This window comes from Stegodyphus dumicola, chromosome 2 (genome assembly GCF_044657685.1).
Source record: "Stegodyphus dumicola isolate Sdum_Otavi_A_Nest chromosome 2, ASM4465768v1".
Taxonomy (NCBI): Eukaryota; Metazoa; Arthropoda; class Arachnida; order Araneae; family Eresidae; genus Stegodyphus; species Stegodyphus dumicola.
In genome coordinates this window covers 15842293-15865620 of record NC_140769.1, presented here as the reverse complement: position 1 = coordinate 15865620, position 23328 = coordinate 15842293, and the positions used below count along the sequence as shown (strand labels likewise).

Here is a 23328-nt window from a genome sequence, read left to right as displayed (position 1 = left end):
ATTTTTTCATGTTATTCTCTTTTTTATCTCTTATTTTACCCTCTGAAAATTGAGACATGAAAATTACGCGGTCCTATATGCATGTAAATCATAAGAGAGAGGATAAAGGGAAAAAAATCACACGTCTAGTAAGCGCATATGAATTAAAGCTATTTGTTGGAAAATATTGAGGAATAAAAGTAGAAAGGAAACGTCTATGTCTTTTAGGAGCTCAGAGTCCACGTCCAAAATCGGGATCGCAGCGAAATTACTACACAAACGTGCTGGTTCTTCGTTCTCATCTCTTGATTGCATGGGTTAGATTTCGGTTTAAGCACTAGTCGTCTTTGCTAAAACTTTGGTTCCGGTCTTAAATCTTTCTTAATAAGTTCAACTCGGAATGAAACTGCGACCTTCCGGCAGTTTTCGCCAACTTGACTCTGCAACCGATGATTTAGAAACGCCATTTACTCTTTCAGGAAAATCTTTCGTGGCCGGCAACAAAATATTCTCAATGACGAGGAGCTAAGTCCGTAGAGAAGGCACGCCCGTAGATCGCAAATCGTCATCTTGATATGCCGCTTAGCCATGCTTTTCCCATGTATCAGATATTTATAACATTGGTTTTCATCCCCGCGGCTAACAGAAATCACAGTACTACTACTATCTTATTAGTTATTTTGACATATTTTTGTAATCCCCACACTCCACTATGTGTAAAAGTAGACTTTATGATAATTCTCAGCTTGTAGATCTGTCCTCGTTTTCGGGGAAATTATTTTTCTTCTGGAACATTTTGTTTGACAGCTATAATAATTTATTGGTTATTTTATTTATTTATTTTTGTTCCTGTTTCCTGATGGCCTTCTATAGTGCTCCGACACTTCTAATTTTGGAAAGTAAGCGCTGTGTAGGAGGTATTGGCCACGCTCGTTTATCCTTCCTTCATTGTCTTAATGAGCCCTTTTCTTACAGAAGCTTCATTCATTGCACTATCATTACAAACTTTGTTTGATTTGTCTATAGATCTCGATAAGCCGAATATTTTGCGCTATGAGAAATCGAATAACGCGCCGGATTTCACACTTTGTGTGATTTCTATCGTTAGGGTCATTTGAAAGAAAATTGCCAGCAACTGAAACTTGACTGCACATGAAGGAAATTTCATATTGATTGAGGTAATGGTTTGCTATAACTGAGGCAGGTCGTTATGCATGATGTGTAAATAAATGTAAATAAACGTAATTGTTTCTACTGTTGCAGGAGAGAGATGTAACTGGCTAGAGTCAGCGAACTAAGTACACACCACAAGGATGTTCAGGAAGATTTTTCTAACCTTTTGGCCAATCCTCGAAGTCATATGCTATTTTTTAACGTTACGCGGATTCCTGCTACATATATTAATTTCTTCAACAATGAAGACTTTATTCGACCAATAAAACCCATGGACTAAGATCATAACAGTATTATTGTACGCATTTATGCGCATTGAATGAAGACTTTCTTAAATTCTTTGCTTTAAATTTGTTTAATATTATGCTGTAGCTAAAAATCCCTATTAGAATGGGATTATTTCTCGTTAAGTAAGCCATTACGATGCATCTTCTGATTGCCAGATGCTTTCCATCTAATTATGCAAATGTCTCGCATCTTCGATGGCAACGATTGAAAAAGAATTTCAGATTTTTTTCTTTCTTTAAATATTCACAAATCGAACCAACTCCCATCTCAGCAGTCATAAAGTTTCGTTATCTAGCCATAAAGCTACTTTAACGAGAAACTAATGTCTCTTTTATTGATTGAAAGAATAGGTTAATCGTCCTTTGATCGTGTCATCGAATTCAAGGACGTAACAGGGCAAACATATCGACGGAGTTAGACACTTCTTTTTTCTCTTTTCTTTCAAGTCGATTTGTTGAGATGAAATTAGAAACATCAGTTAATTCCTATAATAATATAATTCTTTGTAGTAAGTATTTTAGAATGTCGTAACCATCCATTACTCGCAGTACAGTTTTCTTAAATATTGACGGCTCTTGAGCTCATGGATCTGGTCTAGCCTAATGGCTAACCAGTTAGGATCAGTAAGAACAACAACACAGTTTTTTTTTTTATCGCAAATGCAACTGATGTCATTTAAAAGAAAGTTGATGTGTCATCAGATGACTTCCTTGTACGGAATATTAAATTATACGCATTTTTTCCTACATTTCATTTAAACTTATTTCCTCGAATTTCATTAGAGATATATTTCTCATTCAATGAATTCGGTTCTCACTTTCGCGGGAAGGCAAAAATACATAAAAACTCAAAATATTTTCAATAAAAACTGAAAGATACAGAAAAACATAAAACATCAAATACAGTTAAAACAATTAAAATAACAATTTTTATAATTCAAATTACAGTTTTTCTTCGCAAAAACAAGCAATTCGGCCAGCAGGCAACAAGACAGATTTTTCGGTGCACAAAACTGAAAATTTACTTTTAGTCCCACTCTGCAAAAAGATACTTAAGGTTCAGAAAGACTTAATTCACTAATCTGCTAAGTTTTAAATGTAAACAAATGTAGCTACTATGGTAAAACATTTAGGCTTAGAAGCACTTAAAAACTTTTAAATTGTTGATAATTCTACAACTATTGCATGCAGATTGACTGAAAGCATAAAAACCTTAACCGGAAGATAAGAACAGCATAATTCAATCATTTTTAAAGCAGAAAATGCACAATTTACCAGCATATAAAAATAAAGAAACTGAGCTCAATGTGCCGAGTAATAGAGTGTATTATATGTATATATGTATATACACTTTTGGTGTACTACTCTCTGTATATATATATATACATATTATTTTGGTGTGTCCGATTGCAACTAAAAAGGGAGTACATATTATAGCAGTCCTATATACGAAATTTCAACGTTCGGAGGCTACTCTTTTATGAGTTTTATGACATATATATGTACGTTCAGACGCCACGAAAAATTCTGTTTTGAATCCGTTTTAAATCAGTTTTATAATTCGTTTGATGGAAAAAGAGTCCTTTATTCTGTCTTTACGTACAGATGTCACGGAAAAACATCGTTAAATTCCATTCGCTAGCTGTCAAAATGGATATTTTCATTGAAATATGGTACCCGGAAATTTTCGTGATTACAATACTTCCTTTACTTCGTATATGGAAGTAAAAATGGTAACAATGAGAGTTTTTCTATGGGATTTGATTTACTTTCACTACTTCTTAATTTTATACTTTTGAAACATTTTCTGGAAAATTTTGACAGCATAAATTTGGCTTCGATGTATTGTTTGTTGTAAGAAAATGCACTTATTCCGGGAAGAAGATATTAGGATGGATAGCTAATAAACAGAGAATGTGTTGAATAAAAATAAAGCAATAACGATAACTCCATCGCAGTAATTGTTCTCTTCTTTCTAACTACTATTTATGTACAATGATTCCTATTAAAAACTTGATTATTAGTCGATATCGCTGAATGTTAAAAACAGGAGAATCAAAAAGATAATATAAATGATTAAATTCTTTCCAAAATGTTATTTTAGAAGTATAAAAATATTATTCTGCTAAAACCGTTTAACGTCAATAACATGCTGAGACTTAATCAGCTTCCCGGATGTAGTCATTGGTCGCGAAATTCTCGGAGAATAACAATCTTAACTCAAAAGATTCGATTCTGGGTTTCTTAAGTAAGGAAATGGTATCAAAGGAAGTTCTTATCTAGGAGTATATTCTGTTTCTTTTGAGTAAGGAAATAGAATTCATGGAAATGTTAATCGTTTTCTTCCTACCTGAACCTCTGACGAAAGGTAAATGTAATGTTTAACTAACAGGATTGAAAATGGTTTTTAGTTCAGAAGTACTCCTTGCTAAGATATAAAGGATTCGTTTAATGTAAAAAAATTACAAAACTATACGATAGTAAATAATTATGTCATATATACCAAGAAAAGTGACTCGTCATGGCAAAACATTGAATAAAATCGACTCTACTCTAAGAACTTCTTCCGAGGAGGGCAACTACATAAAATTATGAAATGAAAATCTCTATCATTTATTTGAATATTATTGAGGTTTACATTACGAGACTAGTCTTTAATTATATTTCATCATTTTACTTCCATGAATGACGCCAAACACTTATTGTGTTTCATCTTTTTCTATATCTGGTGAGACAAAATTTTGTTTATGTTTCATCTTTCCTGCTCCAGGCGCGACCAGTGGTTGAAGAGTCTTCCCGAAAGTGACGGAGATGATAGCCTGGGAGTGTTCGAAGTGACGAAGCGTCAGATGCCCCGCACTGCCTGGGAACCCATATACATCGGCACCAACGACGAGCCGCTCTACGACGAGCGCCTTACTTGGGAGGGCAAGCGAGACAAGATGTCGCAGGTAACTTTATTTTTCCTTTCTATCTATCGGTATTTCCAGTGTATATGCCTAGGATTTAGGCAAAGAGAATTGGTCGTTGTCCAAAATGGTTGCGAAGTATTGAGACCGGAGAGACATGTTTTTAATGCAATATAGTTTCCGTCCATTGTGAGAAACGAATGAAATGAGTGTTTGTAAAGAGAAACATCGAGAAAAGAATATCTCCTGGAAGGGCTAACAGCAACACTGATACAGCAGTATTAGTATGGATTGGAAATCTTCGAAAATGACGATATTATTATGCATTGTTCTTCAGTTTGAAGATCAGATTTTTGATAGCATTAGCTGTAATACCGTTGACATATATTTCGTCGACACAATTTGCTGCACCAAAGCACCACCCAACCCTCAAATAATATCTTTTATCAATAGTTTGCCCGGTTGTTAGGAATTTTTTATGCACAGCACTACGACAACCAAAACATACACTTAATTACTTTGATTTTGATATGAACACTTTGATTTGGCTTCATCTCGAGAATGCATTCTTCACCTTTTGAATGCCATTTGACTACGTTGTTGAGATTTTTTCTGTATTCAGAGCGTTGATCCACGTTTCGCCACTGGTAATAATGCATTTTTAGGAAGGATTCATTTTGAAGAAGCCTAACCTGAACCATCTGAATTCGTTGTAATTTTTGGAACAACTTAAGAAGCGACGGGACGCAAACATAAATGATCTTCTAAAATTTCTTGACAGGATTCAAATGGTATAGGTTAGTTTGGTTTATTTCATTACGGCAAAGCACTCAGGGCTATCTACCTAAAGGCAGGGATGCCTTATTGGAGAAATTTCTAAGGAAAACTGGCTCGTACTATTCTGTCTTTACGTACAGATGTCACGGAAAAACATCGTTAAATTCCATTCGCTAGCTGTCAAAATGGATATTTTCATTGAAATATGGTACCCGGAAATTTTCGTGATTACAATACTTCCTTTACTTCGTATATGGAAGTAAAAATGGTAACAATGAGAGTTTTTCTATGGGATTTGATTTACTTTCACTACTTCTTAATTTTATACTTTTGAAACATTTTCTGGAAAATTTTGACAGCATAAATTTGGCTTCGATGTATTGTTTGTTGTAAGAAAATGCACTTATTCCGGGAAGAAGATATTACGCATGAAGAATTTATTACGCATGGGGAAAACCACGAAAATGCCCATGCAACCAGCCCATTTGCGGAATTCGAACCTCGAACCGAACTATCAGTGTTTAGCAACTTTACTATTCGGTCGCTGGTGGGATCAAACGGTATAGAAGTTTGTTCGATAATATATTGGTAGGATAAGCAAAGAACGCTAAAATCTCTGGTCGATGGACATGTTGCCCTCAACACATGGCATTTATTTTGTTACAGCATTTCAAATATTTTTGTAGCAAAAGTTCGATTGCGCATGGAAAACTTGATGCAAGTTCTTCGTTCAGATATTACGTTTACCCTCCGAGGAAATCGACAAGGCAAAAATTCTTCAGCATTTTTGGCACGGGCGTTATTCTAATTGAAACGTCCCTAATCCTTTTTGATCACAGTAATAGAAAAGATTTTTCTTTTAATAAGCTTGAATATATTGTTTTTTCTTTTTCTTTTACAGATGTATGAATTGTGCCTCCTGGATTATGACTTTTACATCTTGGATAATGCATTCCTTGTCCATGCTCCAGGTATCAAAACCCTCAGCAGTGTGGACCAGCGACGGCGTGCTCCTTTTATGTACAAAAACAATGCAGTGCATAACAAGCTCCTGGCCCAAATGAAGAAGAAGTATGGACCAAGGAAAGGCTGCTGACGAAATCGGTAGCTAAAAGACTCGTTTTCTAGTCATTCCTCTGTGATCTCCTGACTTGAAAAGTGTTGTACTTGTCCCAACGCCTGGTGCAACATTTGTGAACCAAGGATAGTGGGCTGGACAAAAAGGATTGCTATCGTACAACTGGCATGTGCATCTGTATTTATGAATATTTATAAGAAAACTTATAAGAAGACGTCGATTTATATCGAAATGGAAATAGGGACGTGAGTTTTGTTTCGCGTTTTGTTGTTGGAATGGATTTGAAGTTCCATATTGTTAAGCTGGTTGGTACTCTGGATGGAAGACTGAACTGCAGCCGACTGAAAATATATATTGGCTGGAAACTGAGAAGCTTATATTTGATTTAACGAATGATTTATGTTCTCTTGCTATATGGTGTTATTTTTTGAAGTTTTGGTACTTCGTCATGTTCTGGTGGCTTCGTTTAGAATTTGCCTTCTGAATGCTAAAGTGGTACTGGACTTTTCGATTAAGGCAATACTAATTGCTTTGCAAAGTATTACATCAAAGGCAAAGCGTATATGAGCTAAGAAGAGGTAAGCGTTTTTTGGATAAACTATGCAGACTGAGAAAACCGAATTTAAATTTGCATTAAGTGATACACTGCAATGTCTTGCGCTGTTGCTACGTTAAATTTATATTTTGTTGTTTCGTCACTTGTTACGTTGCAGTAAGGGCATATGCGATGATAAATATGCTTTTCCTGGCATCCAGTGCAAAAAGTGTTCCTCATTTTATTCTGTTATTGCAGTATCTGTTTCGAACAATTTAGGCACTGCGTAAATTTATTGTACTGCATACAAAGTTTTAGCTGTTTCAACAGCTAAATATTTTGTTTAGCCCTTCAGTTTGTTTTTATATACCATCTAAGAACATGTCTTGCTGTAATTAAAGTATTATTTATTGCTTGTAGTAAGTGTTGTTTAATTGTATTGTCAGCTTTCAAATTTCATCAGCCTGTACTAGTTTACTTTGCTATTTGGTAAGGGAAAGCTAACATGAGTTCAATTAGTGATACAAATTAAAAACACATACATTTAATTCAAGAACTGGACGTGGTCGGAGTGATTATTTTTTAAAATTATTTTTAATTTTTATGCTTATGAATAAATATAAAACATGAGTGAAAATTTAGATTTTATTAGATTTTGCACCTTCCTGTGTCTCCATAGCAACCGATAACGTAGCAGAAGCGGGTCAGTCACCCCTTTTTTTGGAGGGGGGGTGTCCTGAATGCAGATTCCTTCTTCAGTCCTTTTGATTCACACCCGAAATCAGTATCTACGGAACAGAATCTACTATTTTATTTTTTGCCGTCAAGCTGTAAAAATTTAAAGATAACCTCCTTTTCATTTTAGTGCATTTTATACAAAGGCTGTACATAAGCTGGAACGTAAATACCAGAAGTGAAATGAAATCACATGATTGGAAAGTTTGTGAACATCTGCACGTCCGTGTAGCTTAACGAAGAATCTGCACAAAATAATTTCATATAAACGCAGTGTAAAATAAATTGGATGAAATGTAAGTAAAATTCAATTAAATTGAAATTCAATTCAATTAAAATGAAAAAAAAATCTGGAAGCTCTTAGATTTTATATTACGCCTAAACAGACTTTTTCCCCCCTCTTTTTACAGACATAAAAACGTTTCGATAGCATTTGAAGTAACACAATATTGTGCTAGATATATTTCAAAACAGCATACCTTTAGAATTTCTGATAAACAGTCACGCGCGCTGGAGATAAAAATGTTTTATTCCGTACAGTGTTCCCACTGCTCACTTTGAAATTGTTGAATTTTTTAATCAAAATTAGTTAAAGGTTTACAAAATATGAAATGCACAATAAAACAAATTCCATATTTGGGCTTTCAGGTGCCCATGTTCGGGTGGAGCACCATTTTATACAAAATTTGATGACTCTAGGTACCGTTGTTTTTTCACAATGCGAGAAATATACTTACATTCATGTAGATTAACCATTATTTAATTTCTTTAAATATAATACAGAGTGATAATATTTGGTGGCAACAATTTGAAAAGCAGTTCGGACATTTAAGGTGTTTCGATGCAAAATGCAGCTTTGAGGCTAATAGAGCTTCTGGGTTAAAAATAATCAAGGGAATAAAATTTACCAATAAACTAGCTCTTAGAGGGAAAAAAAAAACTATGTAAAACAGAGTAAGAGAAAATTTAGGCGAATATTTTTGAAATCTTCAGAACCTACCGCTAAAAAGCTAGGGGATACTTGATGAAATGCGACATTACGCTTTACGAAATGGCAACACTTAGCACGGAAGGAAAAAATATTTTATTTCCCGCAGCGGGAATACATTTCTTTTAAATCTTCGGATTTATTGATTACATTGGATTGGAATGGTGCAGTCACCAGGGCGCTTGCGCTAAAAACACTACTCCTGTTGAATAATTTGTTTTTCTGAATCATGTCAGTTCAAAGAATATGTATTGTGATAAATCCTTGAGTCCAAACCATTGGAGATTTCATAGGGTTTATATTTTAATAGTAGACATAAACAATAAAAGCAAGCAAGGCAACTGATAGTTGCTGCCCTTAGGACTCACTTCCATTAAGGATTTACATCATATCATATATTGATCATAGTTGCTGGATGCATTAATTATTAGTAAAGGAAAATATTCCAAGAAATTTCTTGGCTAACTTATAGTACATACCTCTATGCTTCACAACGTTTAGTTCTTCCTGTATTTTATTGTTACGAATGTACCAAGGTGCGATGCATGTTTGTCTAAGACCAATATTTTGTGGAGTACGCAGTCGCTTAGGATTAGTGAGGCTTCAGTACTCCCAGGCAGGATTTTGTTGATTAAATATGAAAGAAAAATATCTTAAGCTTTGTTGGGTGGCAACACAATGTTTTAAAATCATTGAGTTTGTCAATTAAAAAATTTCTTCAAGTTAGCATAAAACATAAATTTAAAAAAAAAAAAAAAAACTTCAAAATTCCAGCTTCGAGTCGCACATGTTCAGGCGAAGGATTATGTGTATTCTAAACAATATGGTGGCTCTACATGCCGGCGTCTTGATGTCGTACGAAGAACATACATACATCAATATAAATCCTTCATTATTTATTAATACAGATTCTTATAATGATCAACCTAAAAAACACAACATCTTAGAGATCTGCGTTTTGCAAAATTTATTATTATACAGAGGGTGTTTACACATTTTTAGAACAATTTCGATAAAGAATTTTTTAAAAGAGGCAGATTCTGGAATAAAAATTTCTGGCAACAACTTATTGTTTGAAGTGAGAAATATCGTCTGTTACTTTCAAATTTATTCTTCTTTCAAAATATCGCTTGTAAATAAGCTGGGGAGATTGAAGAATATGTTTTTGCGCTTTCTGAGAAATATTTGTATTCCATAGCTCAAACATGTAAAATACATGGTATTAAAATTTCGAAATGCAAAATAAGCAGCATTGTTAAAAGGGAAAAACCGTCAGTAATTCTTTCTATGTGGAAAGAAGACACCAAAGAATATCCGAAAAATGTACGTATTGTTTCTAATATTTCTGAAGTTAAAAATCGTTGGTAACAAGAGGAAATCTGCCGACGTAGAAATCAGTTGCAAAGACTTTAAATACATCTGTAGCAACAACAAATAAAATAATAAAACAAGGTCTACTATTTCAAACAGCAACGAATTTGCTTAGCGAAACATTTTTAAGATGGCCAGGAAAATATAATGATAAAGCTTTCAAATCAATTCTGACTACTACCAAAATGTTCCTCTCGTTATGTACCAACAATTGGGACAATTAGAGCACTGATTTAATTTATACGAATTTGTTTCTGAAGTAAGGCTTAACAGCATGAATTACTCATCCTAACAAGACGACGCACCCTGTCAGCTCGCCGTCCCAAGACAGCTAAATAAAATAACGTTTATTAGCTTTTGTCTAGGCATGAGGCTTAACGTAGTCAGGATGCAGATTTATACTCCAGGAAAAGATCGAACATTGAAAAGTACTTTTTTAAACATTAATTTAAAGGCTTGTAAATTGATCTAAAAATGTGTAAACTCTCTTTATTTCATGTATGCTTCTTGTCTGAAGCAAAATATCTTACACATTATTACTACATAGTTTACAAATGTGTAATGGATATAATGGCCATAATGTCTCATCGAAACCTGGTTTTTATGATTACTTATTATTCAATTTATTATTTAAACTCGGAAGCCATTTTTTTAAAGATTTTTACATTATTAGAATAAAACATTTAATAGCATTGTTGCGTGCGTACGGGTTCGTAATAAATTGAATATAAGTTCGATGAAAAGTGAATAAAATTTATTATTATCACAAAAAATAAAATAAAATGCTTAAATTTCCTCAGATATTCGTACAATATTGCAATATCTCACAGTAGTTATATTTTAAACTACTAAACGTTCAACAGAACTTAATTCAAAACAAAGAAAGCTAATCTGATTTCACCGCGGATTCGCTACAATCATTAACAGCAATAAATAAACAACTGAATTGAGATATTTTACTCTAGCGTTTATAAGTTTTCTAAATATGCACGAGAAACTGCTCGTATTTTCTCGATTTATCTGGATATTAAAAGAGTACAATTATGAGATATCTATTATTAAAGTATTGGATGGGCGTGCTCTTGTATTTAATTTTTCCGGTGTAACTTTCTCTTCAAATAAGTCTCGTGCTTCATTGCACGGGAATATAAAACATTTTTAATAACAATTGTATTAAATACAAAATACAAAAATCGTAATAATTCAATACAAAAACCGTAATGATTCCCACTTCCCAAGGACTGCACGTCCCGGGCAGTACAATCCCTGGATTGAAGACCAAACTTACAACTAAGCCAAATCTGCAATAATAAATGTTACATTGCAAACAACATAAACCATAATTGCAGTAAGTTACAAATCAAATAAGTTCATAAATTTTACAAATTTAGAAATAAAAAGGACCATGGTCGTATACCATTCACAAAACTACTTACAATTACATACACTACGTACTATAACTATAGTAATGAGCTAACCTGTCGTAATTGAACGATTTTAGGTTTAGAGTTCGATGACTTACGGATCCGAATCACAACGTAGTTCAATCTGTTTAGGACTGTGTAAGGACCATCCCAAGGTGACTGTAATTTAGGACTGAGTCCTTTCCGTTGAATTGTGTTCCACGACCACACCTTGTCTCCTTCGTTGAATCGATGTTCAGTAGCTTTCGTGTCGTATCAGGTCTTTATCTTCTCTGTCACCAAGTTGACTCACTCTCGTGCGAAATTGTTATCTCTTCAAACCGGGCCCTCAGGATCTTGGATGTATTCCTCAGGCGATGAAGGCACATCCGGAAGGCGACAAAACAAGAGATCACAAGGCAGACGAAAGTCACGACCGATGAACATGTGGGATGGAAAGATAGCCGGTAGTCTCGCATTTCTCTTCGACCCTAGTATTTCCTATTTCGGCAGCTTTCTGAACAGGGTGACAAGGTTTCTGAACAGCCGTCGTTCTGCAATGTCATCGACGTTTCCAGGTGAGTATCCCTTCTGATGATGGATATTTATGTCATCTGATGATGAAAGGAGTTTGCTGTTTCTGAAGTCTTAGCAAAAATTATATTTCCTTAAAACGTCCAATCCAAGTATGCAAGGATCTGTAGAATCTGTCACGTATGCAGCGTGATGGTAGGCGGCACTTACTTCCAAACGTGATGTTGCGTTTAACTTCCCATCAATGTCGATTTTATCACCAGACGCAGTCTGGAGGGCAACACAGGATGGCGTCCAAATGAGTTTATCTTTAACCTGTTCAGCTAAATCTTTCCGAATGATGATAACATTAGCTCCTGGTTCAATGATCATATTGCAAGGAACTCCAACGATATGCCCAATGATGGATAGTCCACACTGTCAGAAATCTTGAGCGCTCTAAAACGGTGTTTTTCATTATCTGGCAACCTCCGTTCCTCGATATGGTCATTAGTTTGTTTCCTGCGTCGTTGCTCGCAAATGGTCTTACTCTTCCCTGCCGTCGCTACGAATTTCTTTCTATCAACTTCTTTGGCGACCACAGTAACCCTGTCATCGGTTTGTTGTTTCACAGCAGAAACCTTTTCTATTTGTTCTTTTACAGAAGAAACTCTTTCTTCAATAGGTTCAATTTTATTTTCAACAGCTTCAATTTTGCCTTCCAAAGCCTCGAATTTGTTTTCTATTACACAGGTAACTTCTCTTTTCAATTCCTCCTGACCTGCTTCAATCTTTTCTTGAAGCGAATTCATCTTCTCTTTAACAGATACTTAACCAGCTTCCATCTTTACTTGAACCCCTTCCAACTCTCCTTTAACCGGTTCTTGGCTAGTCTCATCTCTTCTTTAACAGAATCTTTCATCTCTTCTTTAAATGCAGGAAAGGCTGCCATGGATTGCCTTAACTGTTCTTCCATCGCTGTCGTGATTGGCATTCAATATCCCACTTCTGACACAAAAATTTGGTGCGTGCAATAAATTGTTCACAATAAATTGAATGCAAGTCCGATAAAAAGTGAATGAAATTTATTATTATCACAACAAATAAAACAAAAGGCTTAAATTTCCTTAGATATTCGTACAATATTGCAATATCTCACAGTAGTTATAGTTTAACCTACTAAAACGTTCAACAGAACTTAATTCAAAACAGAGAAAGCTAATCCGATTTCAATGCGAATTCGCTGCAATCGTTAACAGCAATAAATAAACAACTGAATTGAGATGTTTTCCTCCAGCTTTTATAAGCTTTTTAAACATGCACGAGAAACTTCTCGTATTTTCTCGATTTTTCTGGATATTAAAAGGGTACAATTACGGGATATCTATTATGAAAATGTTACATGCGCCTGCTTCTGTATTTAATTTTTCCGGCGTAGCTTTCTCTTAAAATAATTCTCGTGCTGCATTGCACGGGAATATGAAACAATTTTAATAACAATTCTATTAAAAATAGCAAACTAAATAAATTAAAAAAGTAACAATATTTTAATACGAAATGCTAAAATGAACAAAAGTATCATAATTTTTTACAGTATGTTTATTTTCTTTGTAAACAATTATTTTGCTTAATATTAGTTTAGAAGACAAAATTTATGCCGTATATTTCCATGTATAAAACGAAAAGTTTTAGCAGACTTTTTGCCATTCATGATTAGGAGTAGTTTAATTTACAAATAATTCTACTATTTAAATGATACTGTAAATTAAATTTGTGGGAAAAAATTATGTTATTTAACCTTAACATACATTAATCAAATTTCTTAATATTGATAATCGACTCCGAATTTTATAGCAATTCTCCAAAATCTTTGTTGAAGGCACGTCTTATTAAAAGCCATAACTTTCTTTCTCATCAGTAACATTGTTGTCATCCGCTTTATAAGTAATATTATCTTCAGTTAAGCCATCAGCATTGCTCAGAAAAAAATTATGATATTTAGTTTCAAACTAATAGAGTATGCAGTTCTTTTTTTTTTTTTTTTTCCTGACTGTGCATTTTTTATTCATGCAGCAGAAATGAAGAATAATTTTTTACTCGTAAAAATGGCAGTGCAGTTGAGAGGAAAATATCTTATGAGCACTTTAGAACGGTTGCACCAAAGAGGTTAGAATAAATGGTGACGTTACAAAATTCAAGCCAAGAAAATGTCAACCATGGACCTTCACGACTTATCATCATGGCCGCCATACAGCGCATGGATAAGACTTCGAAACATATTGTTAAATTACACTGACTTTGAGAGCAAATATCGACGTCCGCATAATTTGAAATGAATATCCTTGCGATGTTTCGATATACTAAGTAGAAAATCAATTATAAGTATTAAAATTAGAACATATAAACGTTCAATGATGTATAACTAAATATACAGGGAATACAGATTAGAATGCAAACAAAACCAACCAGAAGTCCGTCTATGGCAGCTGCCATGATAAGTCGTGACGTCATACCGTGACGTATCATGACTTCATTTTCATTGCACATACAGAGGAGGCTTACTCCATTTATTCTAACCTCCTTGGGTCACAGAACTCAGAATCGAAGAAAAATTAGCCTTGTTGTTACCAAAGCGCTAAATGATACGCATGCCTGAAAACTAGAAGAATTGAGGAAGAAAATTATTGGCAGAAAAGTGCAGTTTATATAATGCTCTTCAGCTTCGAAGGAATATTCATCTTCAGCTTCGTTTGGTTTATTTAACTACGGCGAAGCACTCAAAGGCTATCTGCCTAAGAGGAGGGATGCTTCGTGGAGGACTTTCTAAGTGAAACTGGCTCGTATATACGTTATACATGGGGAAAACCACAAAAACGTCCATGCAGGAAGCCCGTTCGCCGGGATTCGAACCTCGGACCGAATTACCAGTGTTCAGCGACTTCACCGATCGGCTGCTGGTGGGCTCCATCTTCAGCTCGTTTGATAATTCTAGCTATGTTAGTTAATCGGTTAATTATTTGAACTTTTAGCGATCTATATATCTTTGAATGTTTGGTGATTAATAGGACAATCTTTAGTTTTGCTTATAAGTAGAAAATCATTGAAATTTTAACTGAATTTTTGGAGCAAAATCTCATATCTCATATAAGAAAATAACCGGTATTTATAATAAAATTTCAGTACTATTTGATTTTTCAAGGCCTTTGCTATAAACCGCCATATTATGTGAAAAACGGTACTTTCACGAATTTGAAAAACCGAGTGATATCCTAATAGTCTTTTTCAATTTATACGTCGTAAAGAACTGTGACAACTTTTAATTTACCAAAGAATGAGGAAGGTAAATAAAAAAAAAAAAAAAAAAAAAAAAAAAAAGGAGGGGGGGGCATTTTATCCGACAACTGGTTTAGCGGTTCCAGAATAACATTTCTAAGAGAGCTGCATTTCATATGAGAAACTAACTGCGCTTAAATGGCGCAATAAACAGCTCAACATCTGTCAAAATACAACTATTACTTTTTTTTACTAGTCTTAACTAGTCTTACTGCAATAAGATTAGGAGGCCCTGGAAAAATAGTCGAAGTTGACGAGAGTTTGACGTGCGGCGAAAACACAGGTCTGGCAGGAGACTTCCCAATTATAGAAATTTGACAGTTAAAGGAATTTGACATGCGCAGTCTTTCAATATTGTCTAGACATTGTTTATTGCAGACTACATCAGCAATTTATTTTGAATACTACAGAAAACGAAATTCAAAATGCGAGAAATGTACGTAATCTTACATGAAATTTACAAGAAACAGATTGTTTTCTCTTTAAATAATTATTTATCGTTAATGTTTCTGATCAGCAAATATTCAAAAAATGTATTTTTCAAGCTTGGCATAATAGCTCTTTTACATTATTTACTACTTAAGCAGAACTAATTTTTAGCCCAGAAGAGCTATTTGTCTCAAAAAGGCGCTATATTTAAAGAAATTAAATAATGAAGAATCTTTATGAATATATGTATGTTTCTCAAATCGTGGGGAAAAAAGATATCTAGAGCCATCAAATTTTGAATAACCTAGTCCTCCACCCAAACATAGACACCTGGAGGCCCGAATCTTGAATTTCGAATTTGTTTTATTATCTATTTCATATTTTTAAAACTTTAACGAATTTTATTAAGAAACTCTACGATTTCAAAGCAAGCAGTTGCAACACATTGTGCAAAATAATAATAAAAAAAAATTATCTCCAGCGCGCGAGACTATCTGTCGGAAATTCTAAAGATGATATGCTGTTTTTGTACCCCAAAAGGGCGTTAAGTCCAAATGTTATCAAAACGTATATATATGTGTGTAAACGGGAGGAAAAAAAAAAAAGGCCCCTTTGAGCGTAATATAAAATCTGAAAGATTTTATTTGTTTCAGCAAAATATTATGTATTATTATTTACTTGTAAGCCCTCGATTCTCTAAAGAAACGAAAACGCTATCGCGTAAAATTCTCTAATGTATGAAATGCATGGGAAGAAGAATTAAAAAATAGATAATAAAGCCAACTTTAAGTTAACTTTAATCCAGTTTCATATTACTAAGACGATAATGTCACTGCAAACCCTCAAAGTAGCAATAAATAACAAGTAAAGTAAACAATAATTAAAAAAGGTAACTCATGCCTTAAAAGCTCATAATTTCTCCTAATCGAAACAATTGGCAGAACGCAACTCTTAAAATTAGATAATAATAAGACTTGATGACATCCTATCGACTACATTATTGGAATCATAAAATTCAGAACTTTAAATATATTAAAAAATTTTTACTTGTTTTTAAAAAGAAAAGTCTGGAAACTCAATACTCCATTTTAAATTACTTTACAAATCGTTGCTATCTTCAGCTTCAATATCACAATTTTAAATATATATATATATATATCTAAAAAATCACATGTTTTTAAAATAAAGATTTTAAAATTTAGTGTTCCGTTTTAAATTGCTTTACAAATCTTTGCCATCGTCAACTTCAAAACAAAGAACAATTAAATTAAACATTTTGATATTTTTCAATGTTTTCAGACAATGAGTTACTATTTTTGTATTTTAATAGCTCTTGTAAACTTTGGGAACAAACATGGAACATTTTTTACGACTCCAAGCAGTAGCAATTTTTGCAGGTGAAGAAATTCGGAGCAAATCCGGATGCCCTTTATCAATTTGCATCCCAAATATAAATAATATAGCGAGATATAGAAAAAACTATGACAACACCTAAACACTCTGTAAGCGCATGCATTGACTGGTTTCTCTTCGCCTTTTGTAATATAAGACTGTAAACAAACTTTTGACTGTAACTTCCGATTGATGTCTTTTAATTATTTTGGCTCATTAAAAACATATTCAAAATTCAAGATTTAAAAAAATTACTCAGTAATTCTTAACATTAATAATTAATTAGATAATTATTTATTAATTCGTAATAATAACATAATTATTCAATAATTAACATTAATTTTGATAAAGATTACTCAGTAATTGTTAATAGGATTTATAAATGAACTCGAACTGTAGAAATAAATATATATCAATGAAAAATTGTGTGTGAGTTATGCGAATCAAATAGAAACAATTACGCCGATGAGGCGGGCAGTCTACACTTTACGTGAAGATTAGCAAAAGTTTAAGCGCAACCGAATTAAAATTTATATTTCCAAATAGTTGCCTGAAATAATAAATTATACGGACACATTTCTTCAACATGAAAATTCGGTTCCTTCATCGAGAAGAATTTAGTTGATGCAGAAAATTTAAATTCTAATTAAAACGTGCAGGATTTTTATTACTTATATTGCCATGACTATGTTCTAAAAAGTATTCTTTTTTCTGGTACGCAAACATTTGTAATTTTATTCAGTACCAAAATAATATTATATTTAAACGAACTTTTCAAAACAGATTTCTTTCGCAAATCTTGGCCAGACCTTATATGTTCGTTCATTTCTATCGCAATATCGATTCGTTAAACCGAGATCACAGGAAAATATTTGCATAAGACGTGGCGCCATCTACTAGCCATAAAGTAAACAAACGTTGTAGGGAAATTTCGTTGAATTCCCTTTTATTTCCTTAAAACAGTAAAATTGATCAAATACATTGTGGGATATTTTATAATACCAACTATTATAAAATTATTCAAAAAATTAATTTATTATTATTGTAAAGGATAACTTTGTTGATGAATGCATTTAATTGCTATTTTATATTTTTGTACTTTGTTTGGATGTTTAAATCAATATTACTTCATAAAAGAGAAATCTTTTTTGCAATTATGCATATGTATTTAAAGGGAAGGACTATTTGAAATAAGGAAAGACCTTGTATTGATTAAATTTTAAATCCTAACAATCACTAAAATCACTGAAATCATTTTGGTAGATGTCATTGTGCAAAAGCAAGAAAATAATAATACCTATTACTAAAACTGGAAAATATTTCTACATTTATTTCACTGCTTTTTAGAAATTTTCAAAAAAACTTATATTTTATATTGGAAATTATCTGGTGTGGTTCCGTATATGACTTCCTTGTACGGCCTATTCCATTATAAACATTTTTTGCTGCACTTCGTTTAAATTTATTTCCTCGAACTTCATTAGAGATATATTTTTGTATTCAATCAATTCAGTTCTCGCAATGCAGTTAAAAAAATTGTCACAATTAAAATTAGAATTTGTACGCAAAAAAAAGCAATTCGGTTAACGGACAGGAAGACGAAGTTTTCGGTGTATTAAACTGAAAGTTAACTTTCGGTGCCACTGGGGAAAAAGGCACTGAATTTGATGCACCAACTGACTTAATTCACTAATCTACTAAGAGCTTCAAATGTAAATAAATGGCTGCCTCTTTAGGACTAGCGCCAATCAGACTTTTTAATTATTGATAGTTCTGCAAATATTCCATGCAGATTAACTAAAGTCATAAAATCTAAACCAGAAAATAAGAACAAAATAATTAAATTACTTTTAAAGCAAAAAGTGCACAATTTACAAACATAAGAATACAAACACAGAGCTTACCCAGCAGGGTAAGAAACAGTATATATATATATATATATATATATATGTAAAATATAAAAAATACGATGGCTCTGATCTAAATATTTTTGTATTTTTGTATTTATTCTGCTCTATATATCTACGCGAACTGACAACCTCCGAGTAAGTTTCCGCAATTTCAGGATCTCCCCCCATACCAGTACTTTCGAGAACATTCTGGCATGTAATGTAATCGCTACTATAAATGTAGAGTTCGCGCCATTTTTCGTCAGAATGCTCCCTGTCATAACTGCTATAGGTGTCTTCCTTTTCCCCCGATTCCTGTTTGTTTCCGCGATTGTCAAAAACTTTCCTGTTTCCGCGATATTGTCAGTCTAGGGACCCGAGTGGGACTTGACCTCTCATGAAATGTAGGAAAACAAAAATTTTTAGATTTAAAAAAAAAAAAAAAAAAAAAAAAAAAAAAAAAAATTAAAAGAAATAATTGAAAGATATTTACTATCTCAGATCTTTGCTTGAATGAAGCTAATACTGTATTTTAAAGGAGAGAAAAAGTGATTTTCAAACTCTGCGATGATTTTGGCAATGAACTAAGAGATTGTTTCGTAAAGAACAATAATCTTCCAAAATTCCGTATAAAGGTGAGTTATAATAAATTTTTTATATTTATTCGACTAACGGCTTTATTCTTAAATGTCGTTCATTCTTCTAAAAACTTCTGAAAACCACGACTTCTTTAGTCTTAATTGAGCTTTTGCAGCTTTTAATTATTTCATTTATGGAAATCCAATAAACTACATTTTCCTTATTTTTATTCTGAATTCGAAAAAACATTTAGTCCTTTATAAAGGACTAAATGTTTTTTACTTTTAGTTGCCTTTTTATTTATATTTTATTTTTATATTTTAATTATTGTATATAGTTTATTTTAGGTTTACATGGATAATTCATGTAGGGGAAGTTTCCTGTAGGGAAGAGTTTCTAAATTACTTCGGTTTTTCTAAAAAAATTGGTTTTCTACTCCTTATTGGCTTTTAATTAATTTTAACTCTAGTCATTTACTTGCTATTTTCTCAAAACTCCACTGTTTAAATTTCCTTTTTTGTAATTCACAACATTTGTTTTTACTTTTGGTTTTGAATTTTACTTTTACCCTTGCCTATAGGGATGACGAAACACGAATTGAGTAAATGAAGAGTTAGGTATGGGGGCAACTTCCCCTTGATAAGTCCGTCTCCTACCTGCTCAAAAATTTTTAGGAATAATAAATTTAATTTTTTGGAATAATATATTTTTTAGGAGTTTTAGATAAGTGCAATTAATTTGCATATGCTCTTATAATTTAAATTATATTGTAAATTAGTTCGCAGCAATAATAATTATTTTTTTATTTCTTTGGAATTAAAAGTTCTTAATTAAATTTAAAATTTTAATTTTATATTTGCTTTATACGAATAAAGAATACTTGTTAAATTTTCTATTCGTTTCTATTCGCTTTATACGAATAGACAATATTTGTTAAATTTAAAATAAATAGTTTATTATACTTATTTTCCAGTAAAACCAAAGGTTAATTGTTAGAAAGAAATGTAATAAAAAATTAATATTAATTTACAGTAATGAACAACTGATTATTATCATTTTCGGCAGAAAATAGTAAATACACGTAATATAAAATGTGCGAATACATTGTGAAGTCACGAGCTTAGTCACATCCATATATTGACGTCACTTAGCTCCGCCTTCGCAGTTTTGCTTATCTAGTGCACTCCGAGCGTTTACCATTATTTCTTGTCAACGTATCCTGTAATGAGATAAAATTTTAAAATTTCATTAAAATGCCAAGAATTATTGAGTAAACAGGCCATTATTTGTACGAGTTTAACTTTCAGAATTTTTCTCCATTACTAATACTTTTAACCTTAACCACAAGCAAGGCAGAACATTTGCTCGTGCAAGACTTGAAATATCTGTGTTTAGGATATGAGAATTCAACGAAATTTAAAGATGAAAAATTTACGATTCCTTAGCATTGTATTTGTTTTAAGTATTTCTGGATATGGATTATGGGATGAAGAATTCAACAATAATAGAAGTTATTCAATATGGGATAATGTCGAATCGAAATTGAAACCTCGAAATCTTGACCCAAATGAAAATCTGAATTATATGCATGGTCTGGATCCATTATTAGAGGATGATTATGAAGATTTCGATTTGGCTGATATAATTGCCCTTTCAGAATCGAAGCTTGAATATGATGTCGATATTTATACTCCAGAGCAAAAGCAGGAGTTTGTAGATCATCATAACATATATAGGGCAAATATGACTGGCATTATACCTGAAGCATCTGATATGAATTTCATGAAATACAGCCCCATCTTAGAAGAATAGGCCAGAGAGTGGGTGAAGGAATGCAAATGGCAGTCTGCCCTATCAGAGAGAAATAACATGACACAAGTCATCGGTCAAAATATGTACAAAGGTAACTCACGAACTCCTTCAAGAGCAATGTGGCTGTGGTACAAAGAGTACGAAGATTATTCGTTCTACAATATGTCTTGCAAAACGCCATTCTCAAAGTACAAGTGTGGGCATTTCACACAAATGCTTTGGGGCGATACTACAGAAATAGGTTGCGCAAGAAGAAGTTACTGCTTTCCTTTGGAAAAGACGCATGTTTTGGTCAGCTGCTTTTATTTTACAGCTGGCAATTAAGTTATTTTTGGATTTCCTATATTTCGTGTGGGCAAGCCTTGCACCAGATGCAAATCGTACGATGGTAACCTCTGCCATAAAAATTTATGCATTGAAAATAGCATATGCAAAAAATATAACTTGGACTGTTCTTGTAAAACATCTTGCAAAAACTGTGTACGTCCCAATCCGGCAACATGTAGATGCGATTCTTGTAAATCTGGATGGGACTGGGAAGACTGTTCTTATCCTTGCAAAAATGAAGCAGATGACTTTTCGGAAGATCTGTGCCCTCTACTCATCAAAAGCAATGCAACTTGCAAAGAATTAGTTCCAGGAAGGTGGTGTAGAAAGTTCTGTGGACTTTGCCCAAGAATGGAAACTAATCTGTCTAATGAACTGTGCTGTAATGGCAAAATCTGCAAACAGTATTACGTTTTAGATGAAAAGACTTGCGAATGCATCTTGGACTGTCCCTCTCCACTTTGCTTGTATCCATCGAACGTGAATACAAATAAATCAGTTGTCATTCAAAAACAACCATTCACAGGCAAGCCTTTAATTGTTAAGGTTACAGATGCTGCGACCAAAGACGCGGAAATGGATATTGGAAAGAAAACTGAGCTAGAATTTAGAAATCGAACATTGCGTAGAATTCCTCCATCTTCTGGTGGTAGCCATCTGCGTTTTGATATTCTAAGAATTAATTACTTATTTATAATATTTTTTATATGAAAAGTGTGCATTTCTAAGAATAATGAACTTACAAAATGTTGGTAGATTGTTTTTAAGTTAAGTTTACTGTTTAAGATAATGTATTTATGAACTAATATTTTAACTCATACCTAAAATATCATAAATAATAAATATATCTATGCTGGAAATAACTGGAATTTTAATATTTTTTTTTTTTTTTTTTTTTACATAAACATTTATGCAAAACTGTTATGACAAGAGAACTAGAAAACGCCTTTAAAAATGTAGTTACGCAGAAAGAATTATGAAAGTATGTGAGAAATTGTATTTTAAATTTCGAATATTTTAGTTTTGTACTATAAGTTAATATAATGCATGTGAGCAAGGTTATTGTTTTTTGAATATATTCATTTAGAAAAGGTAAATAAGATTTACTGCATATTTTTGCATTTGGAATTACTTAGATTATGTCAACCACTCGAGAGCTACCTCCTATGGGAAAGGATGATCGCATGGAGGACATTTTAAGAAAAACACTCTCTCGTATTCACGTTATGGATAGAGAAAAGGCACGAAAACTCTCAATCCCAATGCCAGTCCGTGCGTCAGGGTTTGAACTTGGGCTGAACTATAAATGTTCAGTGGCTTTAAAGCTGCTATATTTCTGCAATTCCGTGTATTTTTGGTAAAAGTTTACAATTGTGTGCCCCTTGTTTTTTGGCGATTCCTTTTTGACGCGAAGATCGGCGCCAGAAAGGTACAATTTCAAAATGGCCGCTACACAAAACCAAGATAAGAAGTCAAAGAATTGCACAAACTCTGTGTCCATGAACACATTGATCTATTTTCACTTAAAAAACATCAGCAAATTGCACAAACTAGGCACTGCCGAACTGCCTTAACCTTATCCATATACACATCAATCTATTTTCATTAAAAAAAAAAAAAAGAAAACCCAGGAAGCTAAAACAAATTTAAAATTATCATGGTAACCATAAATGAGGTTTCATCGCCAAAATCTAACAAAATTTGTCGCTAATCGAAGGGACACCCAATTCTACACTAGAGCCAAGGAAATATTGTTTTAAAATCATGCAAATAATAATACTTACCATTAAATACGTGCGACGAGATTTGGAAAGAGATG

At 33.0% G+C, this 23328-nt stretch overlaps 1 protein-coding gene across 5 annotated transcripts in view; it reads left to right on the top strand.

The window, feature by feature from the left end:
- Positions 1-7157, top strand: part of LOC118200301 (beta-1,4-glucuronyltransferase 1-like) — a 215507-nt gene extending 208350 nt beyond the window's left edge. For all 5 annotated transcript variants that reach the window (XM_085810464.1, XM_085810463.1, XM_035372254.2 and 2 more), the window contains exons 7-8: positions 4210-4390; positions 6027-7157. In XM_085810464.1, the coding sequence (XP_085666590.1) occupies positions 4210-4390; positions 6027-6221 (376 nt within the window). In that variant the 3' untranslated portion in view covers positions 6222-7157. The remainder of the gene's footprint in view (positions 1-4209; positions 4391-6026) is intronic.
- Positions 7158-23328: the final 16171 nt, after the last annotated feature.